The 23748-nt window shown below is 37.4% G+C and overlaps 1 protein-coding gene across 3 annotated transcripts in view; it reads right to left on the bottom strand.

Moving 5' to 3' along the window:
* LOC149845434 (glutathione reductase, cytosolic-like) overlaps positions 1–23748 on the bottom strand; it is a 63144-nt gene that overhangs the window by 461 nt on the left and 38935 nt on the right. For 2 of the 3 annotated variants that reach the window (XM_089995748.1, XM_089995749.1), the window contains exons 9-16: positions 6678–6765; positions 6492–6573; positions 4636–4709; positions 4361–4468; positions 4202–4266; positions 3571–3684; positions 2341–2440; positions 38–91 (exon numbers count right to left, since the gene is read on the bottom strand). In XM_089995748.1, the coding sequence (XP_089851874.1) occupies positions 38–91; positions 2341–2440; positions 3571–3684; positions 4202–4266; positions 4361–4468; positions 4636–4709; positions 6492–6573; positions 6678–6765 (685 nt within the window). Of the gene's footprint in view, positions 1–37; positions 92–224; positions 403–2340; positions 2441–3570; positions 3685–4201; positions 4267–4360; positions 4469–4635; positions 4710–6491; positions 6574–6677; positions 6766–23748 lie in introns of those variants that run through there. The other variant, XM_089995750.1, reaches the window with a different exon arrangement.

Here is a 23748-nt window from a genome sequence, read left to right as displayed (position 1 = left end):
CATAAGGAAAAAAACTGTAAAGGAATAATAGACTCACTGTGCTATCGAACTGTTCCTTTGTTGCCCCACATTTGAGCGCAACAGCAATACCCTGCAGTAACAAGCAAAACATAATATCATTCCTGCAAGTCTTATAATATCATTCCAACAAATATATTTTAACAGGTTCCACTGTTTGCTCATCCACCAAACTCTCTTAATGGTTGATTTAGGACTCAAACTGTTTGAATGACTTTACTCAATCATATGCCCATTCACCCCTGGTACGTTTGCTTAATTTGTCCTATCTGAGAGAAAGAAACAATCCTCTTTAAGCCCTGGGATTCTTGCTCTTTGCCATTTCACTTGGCTGAATCAGAAGCCATAACTGGTTATCACCAGCCCCTGCAAGCACACTGTAATCTGCATTGAAGTTGAATACAGACAAAAGTTTTAAAAAATTCCACATTGACACAAGCTCCAAACAGAGACCAAAAGCTAGCCAGTTGATCTCGTGTTGTCTCTCCAGCAAGTAGCAATACCTTGCAGTTTGAATAACTAGCTTTGTAAGAATAACTCCAACCGTTGCACCAAGGTTGCCAAACTAGGAAGCGGAAGCGGGAAACGATATGGAAAGCAGAATCAAGTGAAGCATTTTAAAATTTATAGGAAGCGGGAAGCGAAATATCAATTTGAAAGCAAAATAGAAATAAAAAATGAAGCAATATGGTAACTAAATAGGAATCAAACAAGCAAATAAAAACTAAAATAAAATTGATTATTCTTATATTTCATGTTTTTCCAGTAAGAAAGTTAAATTTTTGTTAAAATCTAATTATCAATTTAGAGAAAGTACATAAGAATTGAGTGGAAGCATGAGAAGAAATACATGAAAAGAAACGTGAGAAAAGCATATAGGAAGCATAGACCATGCCTGTGGGAAGCATAGAAGAAGCGTGGGGGAATCGAGATTCCCATGAAGTTTCGGAAGCGAGGAGTATTGCGCTTCCGAAGTGAGTTTCCGGGAAGCGCGCTTCCCACCTACCTAAGAAACTTCCGGTAACTCTGGTTTGCACCAAGTAAAAGGAATGCAATCATATGGTCAAAAAATTCCACACATCAAGACTGAGCATAACAGCCTCCTAATGTTTCCAGTGTCTTTTCCTTTTTTGAAGAATAATGTTTCTAGGGAATCATGAAACCACCTAAGCACCTTTGCACCAGAAAAGTGTCTCAAATTTCAGCACAATTAGCTGGAAATGGAGAAAACAATCCCACCCAAAGAGACAATTACTGCGACTATAGTACATAGATAAAATCTAGAGACCATGTGACTAACAAATACTTTCAAATGTGGACCTGTAGTAAAATTCACAAACAGACTCTAGTTACAGATTTCAAAATGGATAAAATACAGTAAGTAATGAATTTCCCTGTAGAAAAAAAAATATTGCTAATTTGATAAGTTGGAAGCCCATGGAATTTTATTACATACTATTTTGTATAGATACGCCTGGAATGCTGCAAGTAGTGAAAAACCTATGTCATAGTGACATGCCATTTAGAGGATGTGTCACAAGTTAGACACAATGAGACGACTGTAACATGTATGAGCATTATTTTAATATTTTTTGAACACTATTTAATACTAACTGCTAATATTTTAATAAAAATATTTCTTTATATTAAAGTATACAAAAATAGTTTTCTATTGATTACAAAAATTTAAACAATCCATATTTCTGTATCCTATTTCTATTTTTTTTTTAACCTCTATATCAAACTTGAGTTGTGTGCTGGGCCGTAGTATCTTTGTGAAATAGTGAAAAACAAATAAAATTCATACATGACTTTTTCCACCCTTTGTAAGTTATTGTTCTATAGTATTAGTGTTCACAGTTCACACTACATTTATCAGTTCAAGATAATAATGCAATCCATCTTGCAACAAATTTATCTCAGGACCATCAAATTGTAACAATTTATCAATTCCCTCCTGAAATGTTGCATAAGCATGTTCAGATATGACCTCAAGATTATTTAAGCATAGGTTTAGTTTTTTCAAATTAAGGATGTAATCAACAACTCGTTCAAATGTGAGTAATTCTTGTCCTAAATTCTTGTCATTCCTCCCTCAAATCTATCACCCACACCTCCCTTTGAACAGCTTAATAATAACTTTGGAACATATCCGTTCACCATTAAGCCACAACACCATATCTAATTCAACTTGTGTGTTTTGCATTCTAATAATGGAGTATTACCTTTTTACTGAATGATCCAATGTCACAGTTTATATTAAACAAATCCAAGACAAAACATCAAATGTGATAAATGAGTCCACGATCATGATGTCCTTACCTGCATGATCTCAGGTGCATCTGGACCACACATTGATGCGCCAATCACCTTGTTAGTTTCAGAATCAATGACAAGCTTCATTACTGTCTTTTCTTGCCTCCTGAAGAGCCATAGTATCCCAAATGAATTTGATATAATGCACAAGACAGTAAAAGGAAAAACAGCTCTACAACCACTAACCTAAGGGGAGATCATATCAAAAAAATTTGTGAACTATGAAGAAGATCATTAAATTATATAAACATAACTCAAAGCAATGTCAAATTCTTAGGTTCTGATAAAACAGCATCCAATAGCAAGAGAATGATGAACTAAGAAAGAAAACAAATTCTATAACATGAGAGAAGAAGACAAACGCCCTATGATATTAATAGTCCAAGTCCAGAAAAGGCTTGCACATCTTCTAAAATGATAAAGTTTTCAGTAAAAATGAGAAGACTGGGTACATGCACAACATTATGTAGTTATTTGTGATAACAACCAAATCATGCAAGCTTAAAACTCAAGTTCTATGTCACATGGGTGTGGGTGTGGGTGCAGGGGTGCGGCACTTTCAAAAAACTTGGGTGCAGGGGTGCGGCATATATATATATATATAGTCCAAAAGTTGGATATAAATGACCCTGGGTGCGGTCGCACCCAGGGTCAGATTGACCGCACCGGGTGCCGCACCCGCGTCGCGTAGGGTGCGGCACCCAGTTGGCCGAGTCCCTGTGACATAGCTCAAGTTTCTTTTTCTACTTGAGTATTTTCTTGGCAATTCTCCTAAAATCCTATCTTTTGACAGGCTTGAAATCTTTTAAGCTGAAATGGGAAAAGTAAAAAAGGAATAAGCACAGGACGTTGAATACAAGAAAAAAAAAGCCAAGAAAGGTGGACAATAAAGCTGTCCATCCGCTAAACTGCAACTGCCCCTCATTCATCGTCAGCATGAAAATATAAGATCCTGAAATAGCATGATCATGACCATGGATCTTTCTGCCAAACATGTAATGGCAGAAGTCATGGCATCTACAACTCAATGGGGCAGCATGAAAACTATTTTTTAACATGTTAGAAGATCACATTAACTTCAATCCCGAAATGCAAAGTTTCTTTTTGGTAAATTACAACAAAAGAATAAAGAGGTATTAAGGTAAGAAAATGAAAGCATAAAAAAGGAAAACTTTAAGTTTTTGGTTAATTCTAAATGGAGATAACCATCATGATATTCTATAGCATCGCACTCACCCAGATATACTGTTCTTCATAGGAGTGAAAGTGGATGTGAAAACCAAAACATCACTATTTGCTTGCTTCACAGCTTCTTGTTCACTAAGGCCCACAACAGAGAGAGGTGGTACACTGCAAAAAAAAAGAGAGAAGAAATACAAAGTGCACAAATACTTTAAGCCAAAGAAATGCTTATCAGAAATAATAACTGAAAGAACAGCTTTCAAAGAATGAAATAGTTCCCATTTGTGACAGCATATTGTCCTTTTCCAGATGAAAGGTGAACAGATTGCTTTCTCGACCAAATTAATATAGCAAAATAAGGTATCGCACAAAATAAATGCTTGCAGAATTTTTATCTGGACTTCTGGATGCTCATTGCAAGTCAGGTGAAAGGATGAAATGTCTATCAATGTCGCTAGCATGAAAAACTCTATTTCCTGGTCTAAGACTCTAAATAGACCAACTTCTATATCAATCAATAATCAATAATTAACTACAGTTAATGTTGTGATAGAGGTTAGGAAAAGATAAACTACTAAACATGTACAACGTATAGTCCATCATCATAACAGAACAAATTTACAAGGACCAAAATCTGTATAAAATGTAATATGGGAACAACAATTATGTGAAGAAGCACTCTTACCAGAACACTGCACAAGGAACAAACTTGTAATCAGGCTTCGAGGGTTGTCCACCAAAGACAGACTTCTGTAGACACAACAAATGGCAGCATATATGAATATCAGAAACTTAGATAAAACTAAAAACCAATAAACCACAATACATGAGATGGCTCAGATACCGAGAAACAAGTCCCTTCCATTAAGGCAACTGGAGTAAGGTTTATTCTGTTGGTCACATCACCAACAGCCCATATGCTGGGAACTGTCGTTTGCGAGTACTCGTTGACCTGTAAATATAGAATGCTTAAAATTATTTGTTAAGTTTACTTGTACAAAGACTATATTAACAATGATCCCATCATATATAGATGAAAATGTGATCTAACTATATCTTTATTTGATTTATAAACAGCAATGCATAAAATTATATAAAGTGTAAGAAATCAATATTAACCTTCACAGCTCCTGCCCTATCAAGTTGGACACCAACCGCTTCAAGGTTCAGCCCCTCTGTATTTGGGTTTCGACCTGCACTTGCGAGACAAACATGGAAGGAAGTTTAGCTAATCACAAACTGATCATGCCAAGATGATTCACAATACAACAGATGAAAACCAAACCAAAAGATCAATACCAAATGTGGTCTGAAAATCGGAGATAAAATAAACAAAACATTTGAAAATCACCATTAAAATAAACACACTTACAAAAATTGTGGAAATGAATTTTATCTTCTTTCTCAATAAGGAAATTAGACAAAAGTTCCACTTCCATTATCTAGCTCCATAAACATTAAAAATCAAATAAATTGCAAAACATTCCATAAAATAAGCATCTTTATAATTATAAAGTAGTCTGAACCAAAAACAACAGTTCTATCAGCAAGAAATCACGTGACAGAACACATTAAAGAGTTTAATCATCATAATTAGAACAATGTCTGGAGGATAATTTTTTTTGTAGCTATACACATGAAGAATATTGATTTTTCTCCATGGGAGAAGGCTATGGATTTTGCCAAAGAATCCATCTTTTGAGATTGCCTCACCCACTTTACACTATTCTTTTTTCTGGCAATAGAGAACCTAATCTTGGGTTTGCTGAGTGTTGACAAACCTATGTTACTAAACCCTGGACAAGAGCATGATCTCACAAAGGTGGGAAGAGGATTCAAATCTAAGCGAGGTAGCAAAACCCTATCTGCAGAACCACTCTGTGGCAGTCATGCAGGATCGACTTTCTAAATCACACAAAGAAAACATAGACGAAAAAGGTTAAAAAGGAAAACCTTGTAGTTCTGCTGAAAAGTTTAATTTTTATGGTGGAAGTGGGGCTCAATAGCATACACAGGAAAAGAAGCATTTTGAGAGGCAAAAGAGAGCATAGGAAACTCATTTTTGTAACCATGAAGATGTTTTCACAAGGTTGTCAAAAAGGGAAGCAAAGCCTATCAGCAATACAGAAGCAGAAGTCAGACACAAATTATTTATAAGTACAAGTGAAGTGGGAAGAAATTGACTAAGAAGCATTTATCAAGTTAACTAAGAAGTTTTTAGAATGCATCAATAAAAAGAGAAAGTTGTTAAAGTTGTTATACCATATGATACAAATAATTCATCTAAGATTGGTTGACTAATTTTTTGTTCCTAAAAGCATAAAGTATATGTTAATATAATACTAGTTGAACCAAAAAATTGTCTTCTTTTTTTTACTATATGATTACAAAATTAGTTTATTATAGACATATCAAATGTAAAAACAAAATCTGGTTTGAACATATTTAAGGAAAAAATACTATTATTGATATTATATAACTAGTAAATTGTGCCTTAACTTTTTTTATTGAATAACCTAAAATACTATTGAGTTAGATACAAATAACAGCTTGCATTTTAAGAATTATAGAAAATGCATTACCAGTTAACATCTATTCTTCAATCTTATTAAAATAGGTCAACTATGGTGTTTGTTGTTATTATAGGAATCACAATTAACTAATTACGTAAACATATTATTTTCCAATGAAAGCTGAATTTTCATGTTCTGAAACACCTTTCCAAGAAACAAGCTTCCCAAGATAAGCAAAAGCTTCCAGTAACCATGTGTTTTCCACTCTGCATCATGCACTTCAACAATAATTAACAGAATAACATCAGCAAATTAAGAAAGCAACAAACCTTTGGTTATGCTACAAATTCTATCACTCAAAACAAGGTATATTCCAAAATGCTCCAAAGATAACAATAAAATAAAAGAAATATTTCCTTCCATCCAAGCAAGAAAATTATGAATCAGATTTGATCAACTTACCAGTTGCAAACAATACAACATCAGCAACTAATTCATCCCCACGATCAGTCCGAACTCTTATGCCATTTTCTGTTTTCACCAACTAAAATTAAAAGTAAATTTTGTCAAAGACTTCATACTAACGACTTAACGAGCCATATACATTGGGATGAGTATGACTTTTCAGTGAAGAAAAATATAAACTACCTCAGATAAGTTTGTTTCAGGATGCAATCTAATACCCCTGCCTTCCAAATTTTTAGCAACTACAGCCCGCATTTCTTCGTCAAAGCCTCTGCAACCAACAAATCAACAATGACAAATGACCTAATGCATGGGCACAAAAAAGATATTGAGAGCAATAAACCAACTAAAAAGATTGATCCAGAATCTTTTGTCCTGATCTGAAAAATATATCAAATGATAGATGCTGACATATGGCTGATTAGCTATATAACATAGGCACTTCAGAAACCCGGTGTATGTGTATCGATGCCAGTGATTCAGGGTGCTCCTACTGGTAACTGGTTGCTGTGATATAAGCAATGTCATATCCCTCACAACCCCCAACAAGCATGCAGACATGCCTCATATTTTCATATATGTATTATATTTTCCTATATCCACTTCTTCATGTTCAGTTAGTAATATTTTTGTAGTTGGTCATGATGCCTTTAATTTTAAACTACATATTGAACAGACGTCCATATGGCTGGGCCTAGATAAATCATGTTTATATTAATCTTTTCATGACAAATAAATAAATAAATAAAGACAAACAATTATGCATATGTATAAAACACACTATAACTTATTTTTGAAATGTACAGCTAAATAACTAAAGGAAATAAACACCCTTTAATATGGCTTAATATATATTTAAATAAAACATAATGGCCCATCCATATGGATGGGCCCAGATTATATTATTTGTTTATGATAAATAAGATGAATAAACACAGAAAAATGTATGCATTTCAAACACATTTTGTTGAGAACGTTATGCATGGAGCTGACCAACCCCATGCAAAAGTTTTTATTTTTATGGCCAATGAGAAAGAAGAGAGGAGTGATTTAGGGCATGTTTGGAAGTGAAAAAATAATAGGAAAAGTGAAAGTAGGAAAGAAAAAGTACATATTTTTCAACAGTTCCAAACAAGAGAAAAATTTTCAAAAGGAAAGTTTTTTCTAAAAAGTACATTTTTTGATAGGAAAAATTCTTCCACCTGGAGAGGAGGAATCTCTCTCTCTCTCTCTCTCTCTCTCTCTCTCTCTCTCTCTCTCTCTCTCTCTCTCTCTCTCTCTCTCTCTCTCTCTCTCTCTCTCCACCACCACCATCCCCAGCAACGTCAATGGCAACGCGTCTCCACTGCCACCACTGTTAAGATTAGTCGTCTGAATTATGTTTTATTCTTAAAATGTTCCTTTTTGATATTTAATATACAAATGAGGGACCCATATGTAATTTCTCTTTAGGCTAACCTCTATTTAAACTAGAGGATAGTAGCCCTAATGAATATAACGATTTCCCCCCCCTCTCTCTCTCTCTCTCTCTCTCTCTCTCTCTCTCTCTCTCTCTCTCTCTCTCTCTCTCTCTCTCTCGGTTCCTGAGTGCTCCATGAACAGTCGCAACATGGTATCAGAGCTGGCGACCTTGGGGGTGACTTCGGGGTCTGCGCCAAGGTATGCGTGAAGGGTACCAGATCGCGTGAAGGGGCGTGGCTTCTGGGTCTGCGCTAAAAGCGTGCGTGAAGGATACGTTGATCAAATCTGGTGAATACAGGTACGTTGTAATAATGTTGAAGTGTAAGTGGGTGGAGGCCTGTTTTTTTTTCGTGGATGTGGGTGACGACCAGATTTGTCGTGGGAACTCTTATAGTCGCAGATCTGAATATATCTTTGGATCTGATTGTATGTTCAGATCTGATCACAGATCTGGGTGTTGGATATTCATGGATTTGGATGCTATTTTTTTTTTTTTTTTGGATTGGCTCTTTCTGATTGATCCAGGGTTGCCGTGCATCCTATACAGCATTTTTTTTTGTTTTTTTTTAGAATCCTGTACGTCAAGGAGTCGCTGATGTATCCTCTGTGATTGAACCAACGTGTGGAAGACAGATCTGGATTTCAGATCTGTGTCTAGGTCACTGTCGAGGCCTGATTTCAGAAGGCCTAAATTCAGCCAAATCTGAATATGGCTGAAGTTATATTTGGTGGAGCAGGTCAGCCAGAGTGATACAATCTTGAAGATTGTGGTGTGTGGATCGTGGAGAAGACTGATCAAGTGGGGATCGGGTCTATTGAAGGCTATAAGGGAATTGTTCTATGAGTGTTGGACGTTGATCGGGTACCAAATCTGACGTCAAAAATCTATTGGAGTTTTTTTTTGTCATGCTTATATAGGTTCTGATGAATCTCGACGTCAGGTATGGAATGATATTATCTAAACGTATGGTGACAGACCTCATCTGATTCAGTTGGCCAACTTTCTATTACAGCTTTCCTATCTTTGTGCTGTTTTTTTTTGCTGAAAATGGTTCAGTAATGGTCGTGGATACAGATTATATATATTGTTTTTGTCGTGAACCTGCTTTCTACCTTTGGTTTGCCCATATTTGGTTGCCGTGAAGAACAATTTATATTTAATAGTAATAGTAATGGCGGATTTACAAAAAGGGGAGCAGAAATCAGATGCAGATTATTCCAATGATTTTGTAACTCTTCGCATAACTGAATATGAAGAGCTTCTAGCCTTACGCCCATCCACTTCGAAGTCTACTGTTGCTGAGGTTGCATACTCTGGAAGTGATGGTCTATCAGGCCACGGTGGTAGGTGGATCATTGACTCAGGAGCATCTAGACACTTGTGTGGAAATTCGTGTAATTTTTCAAATTTAAAACCTGTGTCTGATAAAAAAGGAGTAGTTCTTACTGATGGCAGTTCTTCTCCAATTGCAGGGCAGGGAAGCATGTCTATTTCCCCCACTCTTCAATTGTCAAATGTTTTTCATGCTCCTGCCTTTCCACAGAATCTGTTGTCTATCAGTCAAATGACAAAAGAGTTGAATTGTAGGGTGATTTTTTATCCTATGGGTTGCACCTTTCAGGACTTGCTGACGGGAAAGAGGATCGGTGGCGGCCATGAGGAAGGTGGTGTGTATTATTTACATCAACCAGTGGGTTTGGTCTACTCTGTTGTTACATCATCCTCAAGTCCTTTATTGTGGCATCGTCGTCTGGGTCACCTTCCAATGCCAAAACTTCGTCGTGTCATGCCGCATATACCTCATTCAGTTTCGTTTCAATGTGAAACATGTCAATTGGGAAAACATTGCAGAAGCTCCTTTCCTTCTAGTCTAAGTCCGTCGAGTCAAAGACTATTTGATCTACTTCATGTCGATGTATGGGGTCCAAGTAGGATTCCTACTAGGACTCAGTGTCGTTATTATTTGGTCATTGTTGATGACTTCTCAAGGTTATCGTGGGTGTTCCTGTTAAAAGATCGGTCTCAAGGCCCTATTATTCTTAAATCTTTGCTTGCTGAAATAAAAACTCAATTTGACGTGTGTGTTAAAATTGTTCGCACTGATAATGCTCTGGAGTTCAAATCCAAAGACTTGCTTCAATTTTATTATGCTAATGGGATTCAACCTCAATTTACATGTCCCCATACATCCCAGCAAAATGGTGTGGCTGAGAGGAAGCATCGACAAATCCTCAATGTCGCTCGGTGTCTAATGATTCAATCCAATATGCTTGCATCATACTGGGGAGATGCGGTTTTGACTGTTGGATTTCTTATAAATCGCATGCCTTCATGTTCTGTAGAAGACCAGATCCCAATCCAAATTCTCTATCCAAAGGTTCCTCTCTTTCCTATCCCCCCTAAAGTTTTGGATGTGTGTGTTTTGTGCATAAACTGGGTCCTGATCGAGATAAACTTGCGTCGCAATCTATTAAATGTGTTTTCCTTGGGTATCCTAAGAATCAAAAAGGATATCGTTGTTATGACCCTATATCCCATAAAGAGTATGTCAGTGCGGACGTTACCTTCTTTGAGTCTACTCCAAGGTTACAGGAGAACCATGGTGATGTCCTCCCTCTGCACATTCCTCCTTTTCCTTTAGAGTCGTTTCCTCCACAGCCTTTGGCTCCATCCTCTCGCTACCGAAACCCTCCTATAGTATACACTCACAGGTTACCCACCTACCACCATGCCCCCATTATCTTTTTCCCCTGAAGTAAGTATCTCTGAGCATACTGAAGTTTCTGCACTTGATGATGATCTTCCTATTGCTCTGCGCAAAGCAAAACGACAGTGCACCCTTCATCCCATTTCACAATTTGTTTCAGAAGTTAATCTTGGGGCATCTATGAAGAATTTTGTTTCGGCTCTGTCTGCCTCCTCTGTTCCGCTTCATCACAGTCAAGCTCTATTCGACCCTAAATGGGTGCAGGCTATGCGGGATGAGATGGATGCCCTATGCTCTCAGGGCACTTGGGACTTGGTTGATCCTCCTATTGATGCAGATATTGTTGGTTGCAAATGGGTATATAGCATTAAATATAACTCGGATGGGTCAATTGAACGGTAGAAAGCTCGATTGGTTGCAAAAGGCTATACTCAAACATATGGTGTGGACTTTTTTTGAAACTTTTTCCCCAGTCGCTCGACTTGGTACTATTCGTCTTGTTCTTTCTGTTGTTGTGCACTATGGATGGCCTTTGTTTCAGTTGGATGTCAAGAATGCCTTTTTGTATGGGGATTTGCATGAAACAGTCTACATGCAACAACCCCCAGGCTTTGAGGTTCAGGGGGAGTGTCAGAAAGTGTGCAAGTTAAAGAAGGCTATCTATGGCCTGAAACAGAGCCCTAGGGCATGGTTTCACAAATTATTTGAGGTAATGTCGGATTTTGGTTTTGTCAGGTCTGCTTCAGACCACTCCTTGTTTATCAAGAAAACTAGTTCTGGAATTATGGTTATGGTGGTATATGTCGATGACATCATATTGACAGGAAGCGGTGCCCAAGACATTTCTGCAACAAAGGATCATCTTCATAAACACTTTGTTACTAAAGATCTTGGTTCCCTCCGATATTTTCTGGGTATCGAGGCTGCGAGAAACAAAGAAGGCTTAGTTTTGTCACAAAGAAAGTATGTATTAGATTTATTAAAAGAGACTGGAATGCTAGGAGTGAAGCCTGCTAACATTCCTATGGATCCCAAAACTCATATGTTCGATGAGAAATCTGAATATGTGGATAGTACCAGTTTTAGATCCTTGGTGGGTAAGTTGTTATATGTGACAGTCACTAGACCTGACATCTCATTTGTTGTCAGTAAAATCAGTCAATTCATGGATAAACCTACCAAAGTTCACTGGGATGCAGCTATGATGGTTCTTAGGTATTTAAAGTCATCTCCTGGTAAAGGACTGTTGTTTAAACAAAATTCTTCCTTGACGTTGTTGCTTACACTGACGCAGATTATGCGGGATCTATTGAAGACAGAATGTCAACAACTGGATTCTGTGTTTTTGTGGGAGGAAATCTAGTTACCTGGAAGAGTAAGAAACAAACTGTTGTAGCCAGGTCAAGTGTTGAATCTGAATACCGAGCTATGGCTCAAACCGCAGCTGAGATTATGTGGGTAAAATCAGTTTTGATCGACCTTCGGGTGAAAGTATCCCTACCTATGTTGATGGTGTGTGACAATAGGGCTGCTACATATATTGCAAACAATTCAGTCTTTCATGAAAGGACTAAACATATTGAAGTTGACTGTCACTATGTACGTGACTTGGTTCAGGCTGGTTATATTTGTACAGATCATGTATCTTCCGAAGATCAAGTAGCTGATGTTTTTACTAAGGCACTCGCAAGGCCTAGTTTCTCTCATTGTTGTGACAAGCTGAGCATGATTGATATCTATGCTATAGCTTGAGGGGGGGTGTTAAGATTAGTCGTCTGAATTATGTTTTATTCTTAAAATGTTCCTTTTTGATATTTAATATACAAATGAGGGACCCATATGTAATTTCTCTTTAGGCTAACCTCTATTTAAACTAGAGGATAGTAGCCCTAATGAATATAACTATTCTCTCTCTCTCTCTCTCTCTCTCTCTCTCTCTCTCTCTCTCTCTCTCTCTCTCTCTCTCTCTGCTCCTGAGTGCTCCATGAACAGTCGCAACAACCACCACCTCCTTCTTATCACCACCACCGCCACCGCCCTCTTGCTGCATTTCACATCAGCCAAGCCGATAACACCAGAGAAGTAGAATCAGCAGTAGCCATTGTCAGCTTGCCATGAGGCCCTCGAGTTTCGGAACGGCGTCGCCTGCGATCCTAACGACACCATCCAAGTCGCCATGACTCTCGATGTCGCCTACCGCCGCAGCTCTGTCGCCAAGATCCGCTCTGTCCTCCAGCATGCCTCCTGCCCTGAGAACGTGCCCTTCCACCTGTTGGCCGCTCCCCACTACCGGGCGGAGCTCCACAGCATCGTGCACTCCACGTTCCCCTATGTAGAAGCAAATAAGGAGGCAGAGAATGAGGTAGGAGACAATGATGGGTATGACAGGAGGGGCGCCCCGTCCGCCAAGGGGGTCACCTTGCTTCGACCACGGAGGTGGAAAATTGGAAGTTATAAACCGAGAGGAAGGCAATAAGGTCTGTGACACCACCCGACGAGCCCGAGACCATGAACGTGTGTGATCGACCCACCTCTCTCTCTCACACACACATAGACACATTTTTCTCACATTTTTCACTCTGTTATTCACATGATACACAAACTTCCATGGTTTTTAAATTCAAAAACTCTGAAATTTTGACTAAGTATTTTAATGAATATGATAAAAATCATGAAAAATATCCTTAAAAATAGGTGACATCAGTTGCGTTTGGCCGTGGCCCAGAGCCCACTGACAAGACTTAATTGAGCCAATTATTATTTGAGAAATTTTTTGTTTTTAACCTTTAAAATCAAGTGAAAATCATGCAAAATTCAAGTTAAATTCAAGCAAAATTCGGAGGCAAAAATCAGATAAGTATACTATTAGATGCATCTCAAAATTCTGAGAACGTTGGTACCTTATTTTTCTAAAATCGAGTTATGGTTGGCCCGAAAATCACATTTTTCAAAAATGACCTGCCTTTATTTTTACTTTTTCTGGATTGGATCCGATCTGTTTGATCCAAGTTGATATGGATCTAGACCCAGTCCATAACTCATATTAACTAGGATCTGGTCCGAGTTGGATCCATATGGATTTAGATTTTGAATCTGGATCCAAAATCCAAACATGGCCAATTTAAAACTTTAAAATCAATTTAAAAGTTAATTTGGAACAGTAGAGTCCTACCTGAAGTAGAACTCTACTCTAGGGAGACTTCCAGAGGGGGGGCGACATCCTCTGAAACATTCCATATATATTATATTTATAATAAAAATTAAAATGATTAATAAAATAATTAATTAATAAAAAAGAGAAGTATTTAGAGAGGTAGAGTTCTACCTTCTATTAGAGAGTTATCTAGAGGGGGACGTCCCCTCTAGATAAAGAGTTAGTTAGTAGATAAATAAAAAATAAAAATAGAAAAAAAATAAGAGATAACATTATAAATAGGGGGTTGGACTCCCTCTCTCTAGAATAGTATTCTAGAGAGAGAGAGAGAGAGACCAACTCGTGGGAGAGAGAAAAAAAAAAGAAAGGAAAAGAGAGAAGAAGAAAATAAAGGAAGGAAGAAGAGGAAGAGGAAGGAGAGGAGGAAATCCATCTCTCTTGCTGATCATCCACGATTTTTTTGGTTTTTTCCACTTTCAAACTAAGGTACGAGTTTCTCTCTAGATTCGTATGGGAAGAAAGGGTTTTAAATCAGGTTCGTGTAAAATTTTAGATGGGAAAATAAAATCTGATTCCAAAAACATGTTTAAACATAGGACCTGATTCGCAATTTCGTATATTCTTGGTTGATGTAACCATGCCAATGATTTTCATGTTTAAACATGTGTTCAACACCAAGTTATTCTTGGATTTACATATATGTTGTCGATTTCTGCATCTAATCCTTTTTTTATGCTATATATATAGATATATATATATAGATATATATATATATATATATAATTTTGGCCCTGCCGATTTTGGCATAGGCTGGTTTTTATCACTCATGTTCAAAGAAAAATATAGATATATGTAAACATGGTGTCGATTTTCTGCATGTAGTAGTTCCTTGCTGAATATATATATATATATATATATATATATATATATATATATATATATATATATATATATTTGCCCTCCCGAATCTTTTTGGCTCAGGCTGATCTTGTTGGCTGTGATGAAACATGTGTTTCGATTACTAGATTATTACTGTTTTGGCTGTTAGCAGATTGATTATAAATTGTGTTGATTGGCATTCAAAACAGTTTTTGATATTGATATGTTCACTGTTATCGGCATTAATTCGGAATTGTTTTTATGCTGTCTTTTTGACTGACGTTAATATGTTCATGGTGCTGCCATAATGACTGTAATAGATGCTGAAATTATGTTGTACATTTGTTCTTATGTGGGCTGTTATCGGATGGTATTATATACATGTTTGTTGTCCGCAAATCTGATATTTTTGTTACAAATGTGGACTCTTATTGAGCAGCATAGTGCTGCATATTTTTTAGCAACACTGACCTGTGCATGCTGCTGTGTGTTTCTGCGGCAGCAACATGTTGTCGACAGCATGTTACTGCCCAGCAACAGCATGCTGTCAAGAACATGCTGTTGTACTTGTGATACAACAAAAATCAGATTGACATGTCTTATTAGCGTGCAGATATGAATCAGATCTGCCGTAACACATGCGTATGCAATCTGGATAGATCTGTCGTGTCTTATTAGCGTGTAGATCTGATCCAAATCTGTTGTAACATGTGAATGCAGATTGATTTGCCATCTGCAAAGAGCTCGCAATCTAGTCTGATTTTGCCAAAGTACATGTTTCTTTTGTTACGATTTAAAATCTGTCTTGTTACTTGCCTTTACAGCTGATTATGTTTGGCATTGATTCATTGATTGTTTATACTCATGCATCCAAATAATTTTTTTTTTGTTATATGCTAATCGAACTACATGTTCATGCAATTGTAAATATTTTCATGTTTTGGCTTTATCGGTTATGCAGTCAGCTTGTTCTATAGGATACACGCATGAATTCGGGGGGTCTGATCGACCCATGTACATGATTATGTTCATGTACATGGATCAGCCAGCATGCTGGAAATGCAGATTTTCAGCAATAGTCGATCCATGTACATGAATGTAGTTATGTATATGGGTCAGCCACAATGGCTGGACTTATAAAAAGAAATTTTTTGTGTTGTCTGAACGCATAAGTTTAGTCATGTACGTATTCATTTGAGATGATACGTAGAAATTGATTATGATTTTATCATGTTCCAAAAATGTGCATATCATATTCATGAAAATTATGAAGTTATTTTGATGTTTGCATAAATATGATCATGTGCATGTTTGGATGTTTATGCATTAAATGGATCATGATAATGTATGTTGCAAGCATCTGTCCGCATGCGTATGCAAATTGGCTTCATGTGTATTCATGTTGTGTGATTGAATGTGCATTGTGGATATGTGTTGAAACAAGGTATCTTGAATATTTACTAAAATTTTGCAAAAGATGCATAAAACATTCTAAGATGCTTTGGTGGTCAGATGTGAACCACTACGGGCCGTGTAGGCCAAGAGCATGTGTTGCTCTAATTATTGTTAATTTTATTTATGCATTGTAAAATTTATTTTATGAAAATTTTTGGTTTTCCAAAATTAATTGCACCGTCAAAATGTGATTTGGATTTGCAAACCGGTTCTTGTGTAAAGAACTTGAAAATTGTTTAAAAGGTAAAAGAGACCAAACAGTGTAATTAATCTCTTCATTGATGACCCTTTTACAGTGTGAAAATCTTGGATAGTGGTCTTAGAGAACCTTGAGCATACTAAAACTCCGTGTGTGATTGTGTCCCTTAACCCGACGTGGTGGTTCACCTCCCGGACACGGTTTTAGGGAGATTTCAACCACTTTACTTGGGGTGGTATTGTCAGTGTTTTAAAACTCGCTGAGTCAACTCGTTGACTCGGCTCGGCTCGCCCCTCCAGCGAGTCAACCCGGCAAAGCAAACTCGGTTTGCCAAAACTCGGGCTTGACTCGGGCATGACTCGGCCTGACTCGGCTTGACTCGGCCTGACTCGGACTGAATCGGCTTGACTCGGCCTGACTCGGGCGAGTTTTGGGATGTTTGAAATTTGTTTTTTGAGTTTCAAATTACAGTTTTAAAATATATAAGTACATGTATTTTAACAAGGGTTACCCCCAGATTTTGTATAAAAAAGAAAATAAAAATCATTTAAAGATAAAAAAGCATTTAAATCCATAGAATAAAATCGCCATGTTGTTCGAACTACTGTTCACTCTGTGTTATCAACTTATTCTAGCAAAATATTTTAAAGAAATGATTCTCACTATATATGGCGGGTCAACTGTGCCTATGGGAAGTCACATTTAGGTTTCATCATCTATTTGTTATGTGAACAAGCATTGTACATATTCAAATATTAGTAGTCTTTTTATAGTTGTGTCATTAATATATTTCCTGCATAGTTTTATACATGAGAAAATTGCTTATTTATGTTAATATTGGGCATTCTGTAAACTTTCAATATGCACATATATCCCTGTTTTACATTTATGGATTTGTTAGAGAGGGAATTAAAACTTTTAAAACAAGCTAGCATATATGATTGGCCATTTTAGGAACCTTAGGTAGTAGCAGACTGAACTCATGGTGACCAAATCCTCTAATTCAAGTCATGAATTAGTCAAAGTGCATGTATAGATATCAAATTCAATTATTCAAGTAAACCTCTATAGCTCTTTGCAGTTGTTTTTATATTCTTACAGACATTTGGAGACTATGTTTACTCAAAAACATGGTTTCAGACAAATTATATATTGTTTTTCTTTTAAAATCAAAAGTTAAAAAAACTCGGTCCGAGTCACCGAGTTGACCCGCCGAGTCACGAGTCAATAAAGAACGAGTCGAGTTCCGAGTCACGGGTTTTAAAACCTTGGGTATTGTTGACTCAGTTGTAGTTATTGATATTGTAATAACCTCAATTTTTGTAATTTATCTATTTAAATTTAATTGAAAATAACGAGTACTTTTCTAAATTTGGGCCTCGGATCCGTTACCGGATCCAGAAAAGAATGCATAAATAACCCACCATGGGGTATTAAAACTATACTTATAATAGTTAAATAAATAATTAATAGTATAAAAAAAGAAAAGAAAAGGAAAAAAAACCAAGTATTTAAGGTTGGATCCGTGTTTGGATCCAAATGGATCCAACATGTGGATCTAAGATCCATAAAATGGTCTTTATATCCATATCTATAATAATAATAATAATAATAATAATAATAAGAATATATATAAATAAAATTTAAATTTTTATTTAATTATCTGAGGATCCACAGTTGGATCCATTCGGATCCAACTGATGGATCCATATAGTGGGGGGGTCGGGTTACGGGCCTCGGGTCCGGACCCGAGCCGCGCCCCTGTAAGTTTTTAAAGGCAAGGGGCAACCCGATAAGGGTTGCCCGATAAAACCCTAGCAAATCAGGTAAGAGGGGGGGGGGGGGGGGGGGTTACACAGGCGTAACCGAAAGCCCACCCATCTCGGAAGAAGGGGGGGGTTCGGCGATATATGGGAGGTGGAAGAGGGGGTCTCACCCTCTTCCCTCGTTTCCCTCATCTCTCTCTCCCTCGATCTCTCTCTCTCCCTCTATCCCTCTCTCTGTCGAGTTCGGTGTGCCGGAAGGAGAGGAGGTCGCCGGCGAGCTGCGACAACTAGCAGCCATCGCCGACCTCCAGCGAGCTCCCCATCACAGCAGCAACAAGGAGCAGCCTCAGCCGACCGTGCCTCCAGCCTCCGATCGCCGGAAAACCAGCGAAAAAGGTACGGGTTTTCCTCTTGATTTCGAGTGAGAAAGAGGGTGTAGATTTTGCTTTACATGGAATATTTTAGGAAAATCGTAGAGGGGCAGATTTGGGGTTTGAGGCGCCGGAACCCCAAATCGTCAGTTTTGTGAAATTTGAGGCTATGGGTTATACTGGTACCTTATTGGGTGGGTTGAGGATGCTATCGAAATCAGTTTTGTGGCTGATAGGTTTGTTTAGCAAAAGTTTTCTCCATGACCGATAGTCTAGTAATCTGATTTTCAGTTTTTTTTGAGGTATCGAGTTGCATATGTTGAGATTGTGTGGCTGGTTTGGTATTGTTTAGCATAAGTGGTGCTATTACTGTGGTTTGGTAACTATGTGCAACTCATGGTTGAGGCATCTTTCGTTTCATGTATGCTTCTTGATATCGGCTGTTTATAACTGTACTATAAAAAAAAATCAGTATCAGTATAGTCATATTTGACTTTCGTGGATGGTGTCCTATTTCATAAATTTGAGTTGTCCACTGCTGTAGATATTTGGAAGTTTCTTTCTTTCATTGGCAGCTGATGGTTAAAAATTTTAAATGTGTACTCACAGTGGTTACAAAGGTGTAAGGGCAATAGTCAATCCATGCCTGTCTTTTACTTGATCGGCTGACTGTAAACTGTCAAAAAAAAGAAGAAAAAAAAAAGGGACACCCTATATATATATATATGTTGATTCAGAATCTGCACAGGTTGTGCTGATTCCATATACATAAATACTTATGTGTAGGTACATAATGGTTTCAGATATGATGATGTTTTAGCAGTATGATTGAATTGATGTTTATGCTTCCTATCATGTTTATCTAACATTCATATGCTACAAGATGACCTTACGCATGCATCTATGATTGCAATGTGACTACATTTGCAGATAATCTGTTTCCAAGTTCAGTGTCCTAGAAAGATTGTACATGGTTTATTAAGATTGTGGTGTATGATTGGTGATTTGTTGACTCGTGTTTTGGGTGACTATTCTACATAACTCTTTTTGGTCCAGTAACCAGTGCTAGAAGCTTCTGTTTGGTAAGCCAACATGGTCTTGGTCCAGGCCGCCCAGTGTTCACCAATGCTACTTAGACCATATGCCTAATATTCATATTATTTGTCAACCTTCAAAATTCTTGGAAAATGTTTTGGTGCTTGGGGAGTTTTCTATTATGTTCTTCACGAGCAGCATTTTAACCGTCATGCCAATACATCTTTGAAACAAGCCATAGATCGGCATGTAGGTTTTGAAAATGAACGGAACCTGAACCAGCTGTGTGGACTCTCATAACAGCACCCAGAATATTCTGGTAGCATTCTATTTTGAAAAGATGGTTTAAACTTTGTTGAGCAGTAGTCTGAAATCTGGAAACGAACTGATTATTCTTTAGATTTTCTCCATTTGTGGAGACAATTTAGGCCACCAGGCAGTATCTGGTTATTCCAAAATTGTCACCCACACGGTATAAATCTAGGTCTATCTGTAAATTGTGATCCACTTCTAATGCTATCTATTTGGTGCAAGGGTTGTGCATTTTTATCATAATAAAAAGAAATCTTAGGACACCAAATCTACCTTGATTTATGTTTATGTATTTTGTTCATGCCCATTTACATTGTGATCAAGATACGTAGGATAGCTTATGCTGCGTTACTAATGATAACACTTGGCTGTTTTCTCATGCATGAGTCTACATGGAATTGAAGTATGTCTACATGCGAGTGGTGGTATGAGTGTGCACATAGCCGTTGTACGTATGTATTGCAGGGAAAGCATGCATACAAATACTCAATGAAATCATGTCGTTGACATGAATATGCAAATCCGAGGGACACAGGCAATAAATATGAGACTGCGAATTCATATGCATGCATATCTATGTCACACGGACTCGGCTAAGGAGGTGCCGCACCCGAGTCGACACGCCCCGACACGGGTGCGGACTCGGGTGCGGCTTCAGACTCGGCCCGGACTCGGTCAATGCCGAGTCGGACTCGGTCAACGAGTCCAGGCCGAGTCCGTCCACATTTTGGACTCGGTCAACTTTGACCGAGTCCAAAAATGTCCCTAAAAAACTAATTTTTTATATTTTTTATTTAAAAAAATATATATAAAAAAGGCACTGTGACTGTGCAGTCTTTGCAGTGTGCACAGTCACAGACTGTGCACAGTGCACAGTCTGTGACTGTGCACAGTGTTGTGCCTGTGCACAGTCACAGTCACAGTCTGTGACTGCACAGACACCTGTGGCATTTTAAAAATAAAATAAAATTATATATATATATATATATTTTTTTTTTGCCGAGTCCCCGTGTCCAAAAAATTTAAAATTGTGTCGCACCCGCACCCATGTGACATAGATGCATATGCTTATCATTGTTTAGTGCGCATTTTTAATTGGCATGCATAAAGGTACATTGTGAAACATTCAAAAGTGAAGCTTTGTGGTATGCTATTCATGGTTTTTGCATGGGGTGCATCGATGATAAATTGGATCATCAGGGGCTGGGTGAGCCTCAAGAACTAGTTGTTCTCCGTTTTAATTGTTTTTGATGCATTGCAACAAATCAAATGTGATATTGTTGTTTTACCGCACTGTTCTATGTTGTCACGGGTTGTGGTCCCGTGAAAAGCTTAGCATGTTGATGTGCAAGCTTATGTTATTAATTATGCATGTAAATTCGCAAAAGTAAAAGAAATGAATTAATAACCACATAAAAGGAAATAAAGAACAGTGTAATGCACTTGCTCCTGGAAGTCCCTGCTTTAGCGTGGGAATCTTGGATATTGCGGTTTAGGGGAAACCGTGAGGATACAAAAACTCCGTGTGCGTTTTGTTGCCCCTGAACCCGATATTGAGGTTCTTCTCCTGGCCACGGTTTTAGGGAGAATCTGCCACTTTACCCGGGAGTGGTGTGTTAGTCACAGCTGTGAGTTTGTTTGGTATAACAAGAAAGTGGCGCCAGTGGATGTTGTTTTCCCTAGTGTCCCCGACTTTGGATGTTGTTTTCCAAGGTTCCGATTGATGGTGTTGTTTCCTTATATCGGTCGAGGGCTGAGTTTGGAACCCGGTAATAAAATACAAATTGTGTGTGAAGCTACCTCGAGAACCCTACTTGACCTCGGGGATGGTACCCGTTTGGTGTATCCGCGGGCAATGATAAATTAAAAAGAGGAACTTAAGGATTGTGTGCATTTAATAGGACATGCATATGGAAAGAGGAAAACTTAAATGGAAGATAATAAACGGTTCATGCATTGCACATAAATCATGCATATTCTTGCTATGCATTAGTTCATGCATGTTTACCTGTTCACTTGGTTGTTATATTTTGATCATTGTATGATGTTGAGCTCTTTTGCATTTAATTGCCTTATTGATTAAGTTGTGATCAATGTTACATATTTCGTGTTCCCTCCTGTTAAATGTTTAATTATGCATGAATGGTTAATTGACGTAGGAATTGATTATAATCGTATTCCTCAAAATATTACATGAATCTTATTTATGCTTTTTTTCTTATTTGATTCATTAGGGAAACCTGTACGCAGAATTCTTCGGATTTCTGACCCTCTTATTTTATTGGTTTTTCCCAAGCACAGGTGAGTAGTGATGTCGACTCGCTTCTGAGGGATACGAGGGTCACATTTGTTTCAGACGGCTTCACTTACGGACAGAGTGGCTCTACTGTTATTTTTCTTTTAGTTCTTCTGATTTCCTGCAATTTGATATTTCACTTTTGACATGGAACATATTACTCTTATTGATTCATTAATAAAAGAATTCAGTGGATTGGTTATGATTGATAAATGTGAGTTGCTTTGTGGTGTGTGGTTATCCAACTGAAATTGGAACTGTAGGGACCCCAGGTCTCTGGGAAGTTTTTCCGCGACTCTTAGAAAAAAAAAATATTCCGCATTTTTCAAAGGTAGGAGTTGGGGTCGTTACAGATATACCAAGAAAGTGGAATCAATAGTTTCATTGATGTCTCGACATCAGGTGAGGATTCCTAATGTTTTCGATGGATGGTGAAGATCTCTGATATCGGTCGAAAAACAAGTGTAGAACACAGTAATAAAATACAAATTGTGTGTTAAGCTATAACTAATAACCTAACTTAGACTTCGAGAATATTGTGCCCATTTTCAGTATCTGCGGGTTTAAGGAAAAGTGAAAATTAAAATTATGCATTTAATAAGGACATGCATACAAAAGCAACTCTGCTAATAACTTAATAAGTTATTCATGCATATTTATTATTCTGCATTAGTTCATGCATTCATGCTTATTCTGTTTTGCATGATATTTGTTATTGCATGAAAATGCTTGAATAGTAAGTTGATTATGAAAATTGTTATTTTTATATTACTTTGAAATTATGCATGAATTTTGTTTATGCTATTTCCATATTGTTTGAATTTTTAGAGGAATTCATAAAAAGAACTTTGGTTCTTACCCGTTTTCAAAATTGTTTTATAGGACTGGGTACACAATGATGAGATGACTTGCTATATGGATACTGCGAGTCTTGCGTGACATGTTTTGTGTTCTTGACAGAGTGGCTCTTTGACATAGACGATTTTCTTTTTCAGCTTACTTGACATTCATTTATTTGATACTATTCATTGATTAGTAAAGTTGATTATTCTTCGTTGATTCAATGCGTTGTCTAGATATGGTTTGGTATATATTAAATCTGTGAGACCCTGGATCCTTGTGTTTGGTTTCCATAATTGTTTTTAAGAAAAAATCCACTTTTTACGAGGATAAGTTGGGGTCGTTACACAAACAAGCGAAATTGTTTTATTTGGAAAAGTTATATCAAAACTTCTCATAGGCAAACCTTTCTTTTCCTATGAGAATTTTTCTTTCTCCCGAACGTGCCCTTAGGGACATATTTTAAGGGAGAGAGAGATAAAAAGAAAGAAAGAAAGATTCTCATCGGTTTACTATTAAGAGAGAGAGATGTCAATCAATCAAATTTTATCCAATATCGGACCAAATTCGATTTTGTTTAGTTGCATTTGGTAAGCCAAAACCATATTCGATTATAATTGGATGCGGATATGGTTTTGATTTTTTACTACCAAATCCGACAAATAGCCGAGTTTGACGGATATCCAAATCCGTTTACATGTAAAAAAGTGGATTTGGTATGAGCTTTCACCATCCGAATTCAAACCATTTAGCCTACATCCGATTAGTACTATTGGTC

The sequence above is a fragment of the Nuphar pumila genome, chromosome 2 (genome assembly GCF_984573655.1).
Source record: "Nuphar pumila chromosome 2, dmNupPumi1.hap1.1, whole genome shotgun sequence".
In the NCBI taxonomy this organism is placed as follows: Eukaryota; Viridiplantae; Streptophyta; class Magnoliopsida; order Nymphaeales; family Nymphaeaceae; genus Nuphar; species Nuphar pumila.
Note: the sequence above shows the minus strand (reverse complement) of the source record. Positions and strands in the feature narration are given on the sequence as shown.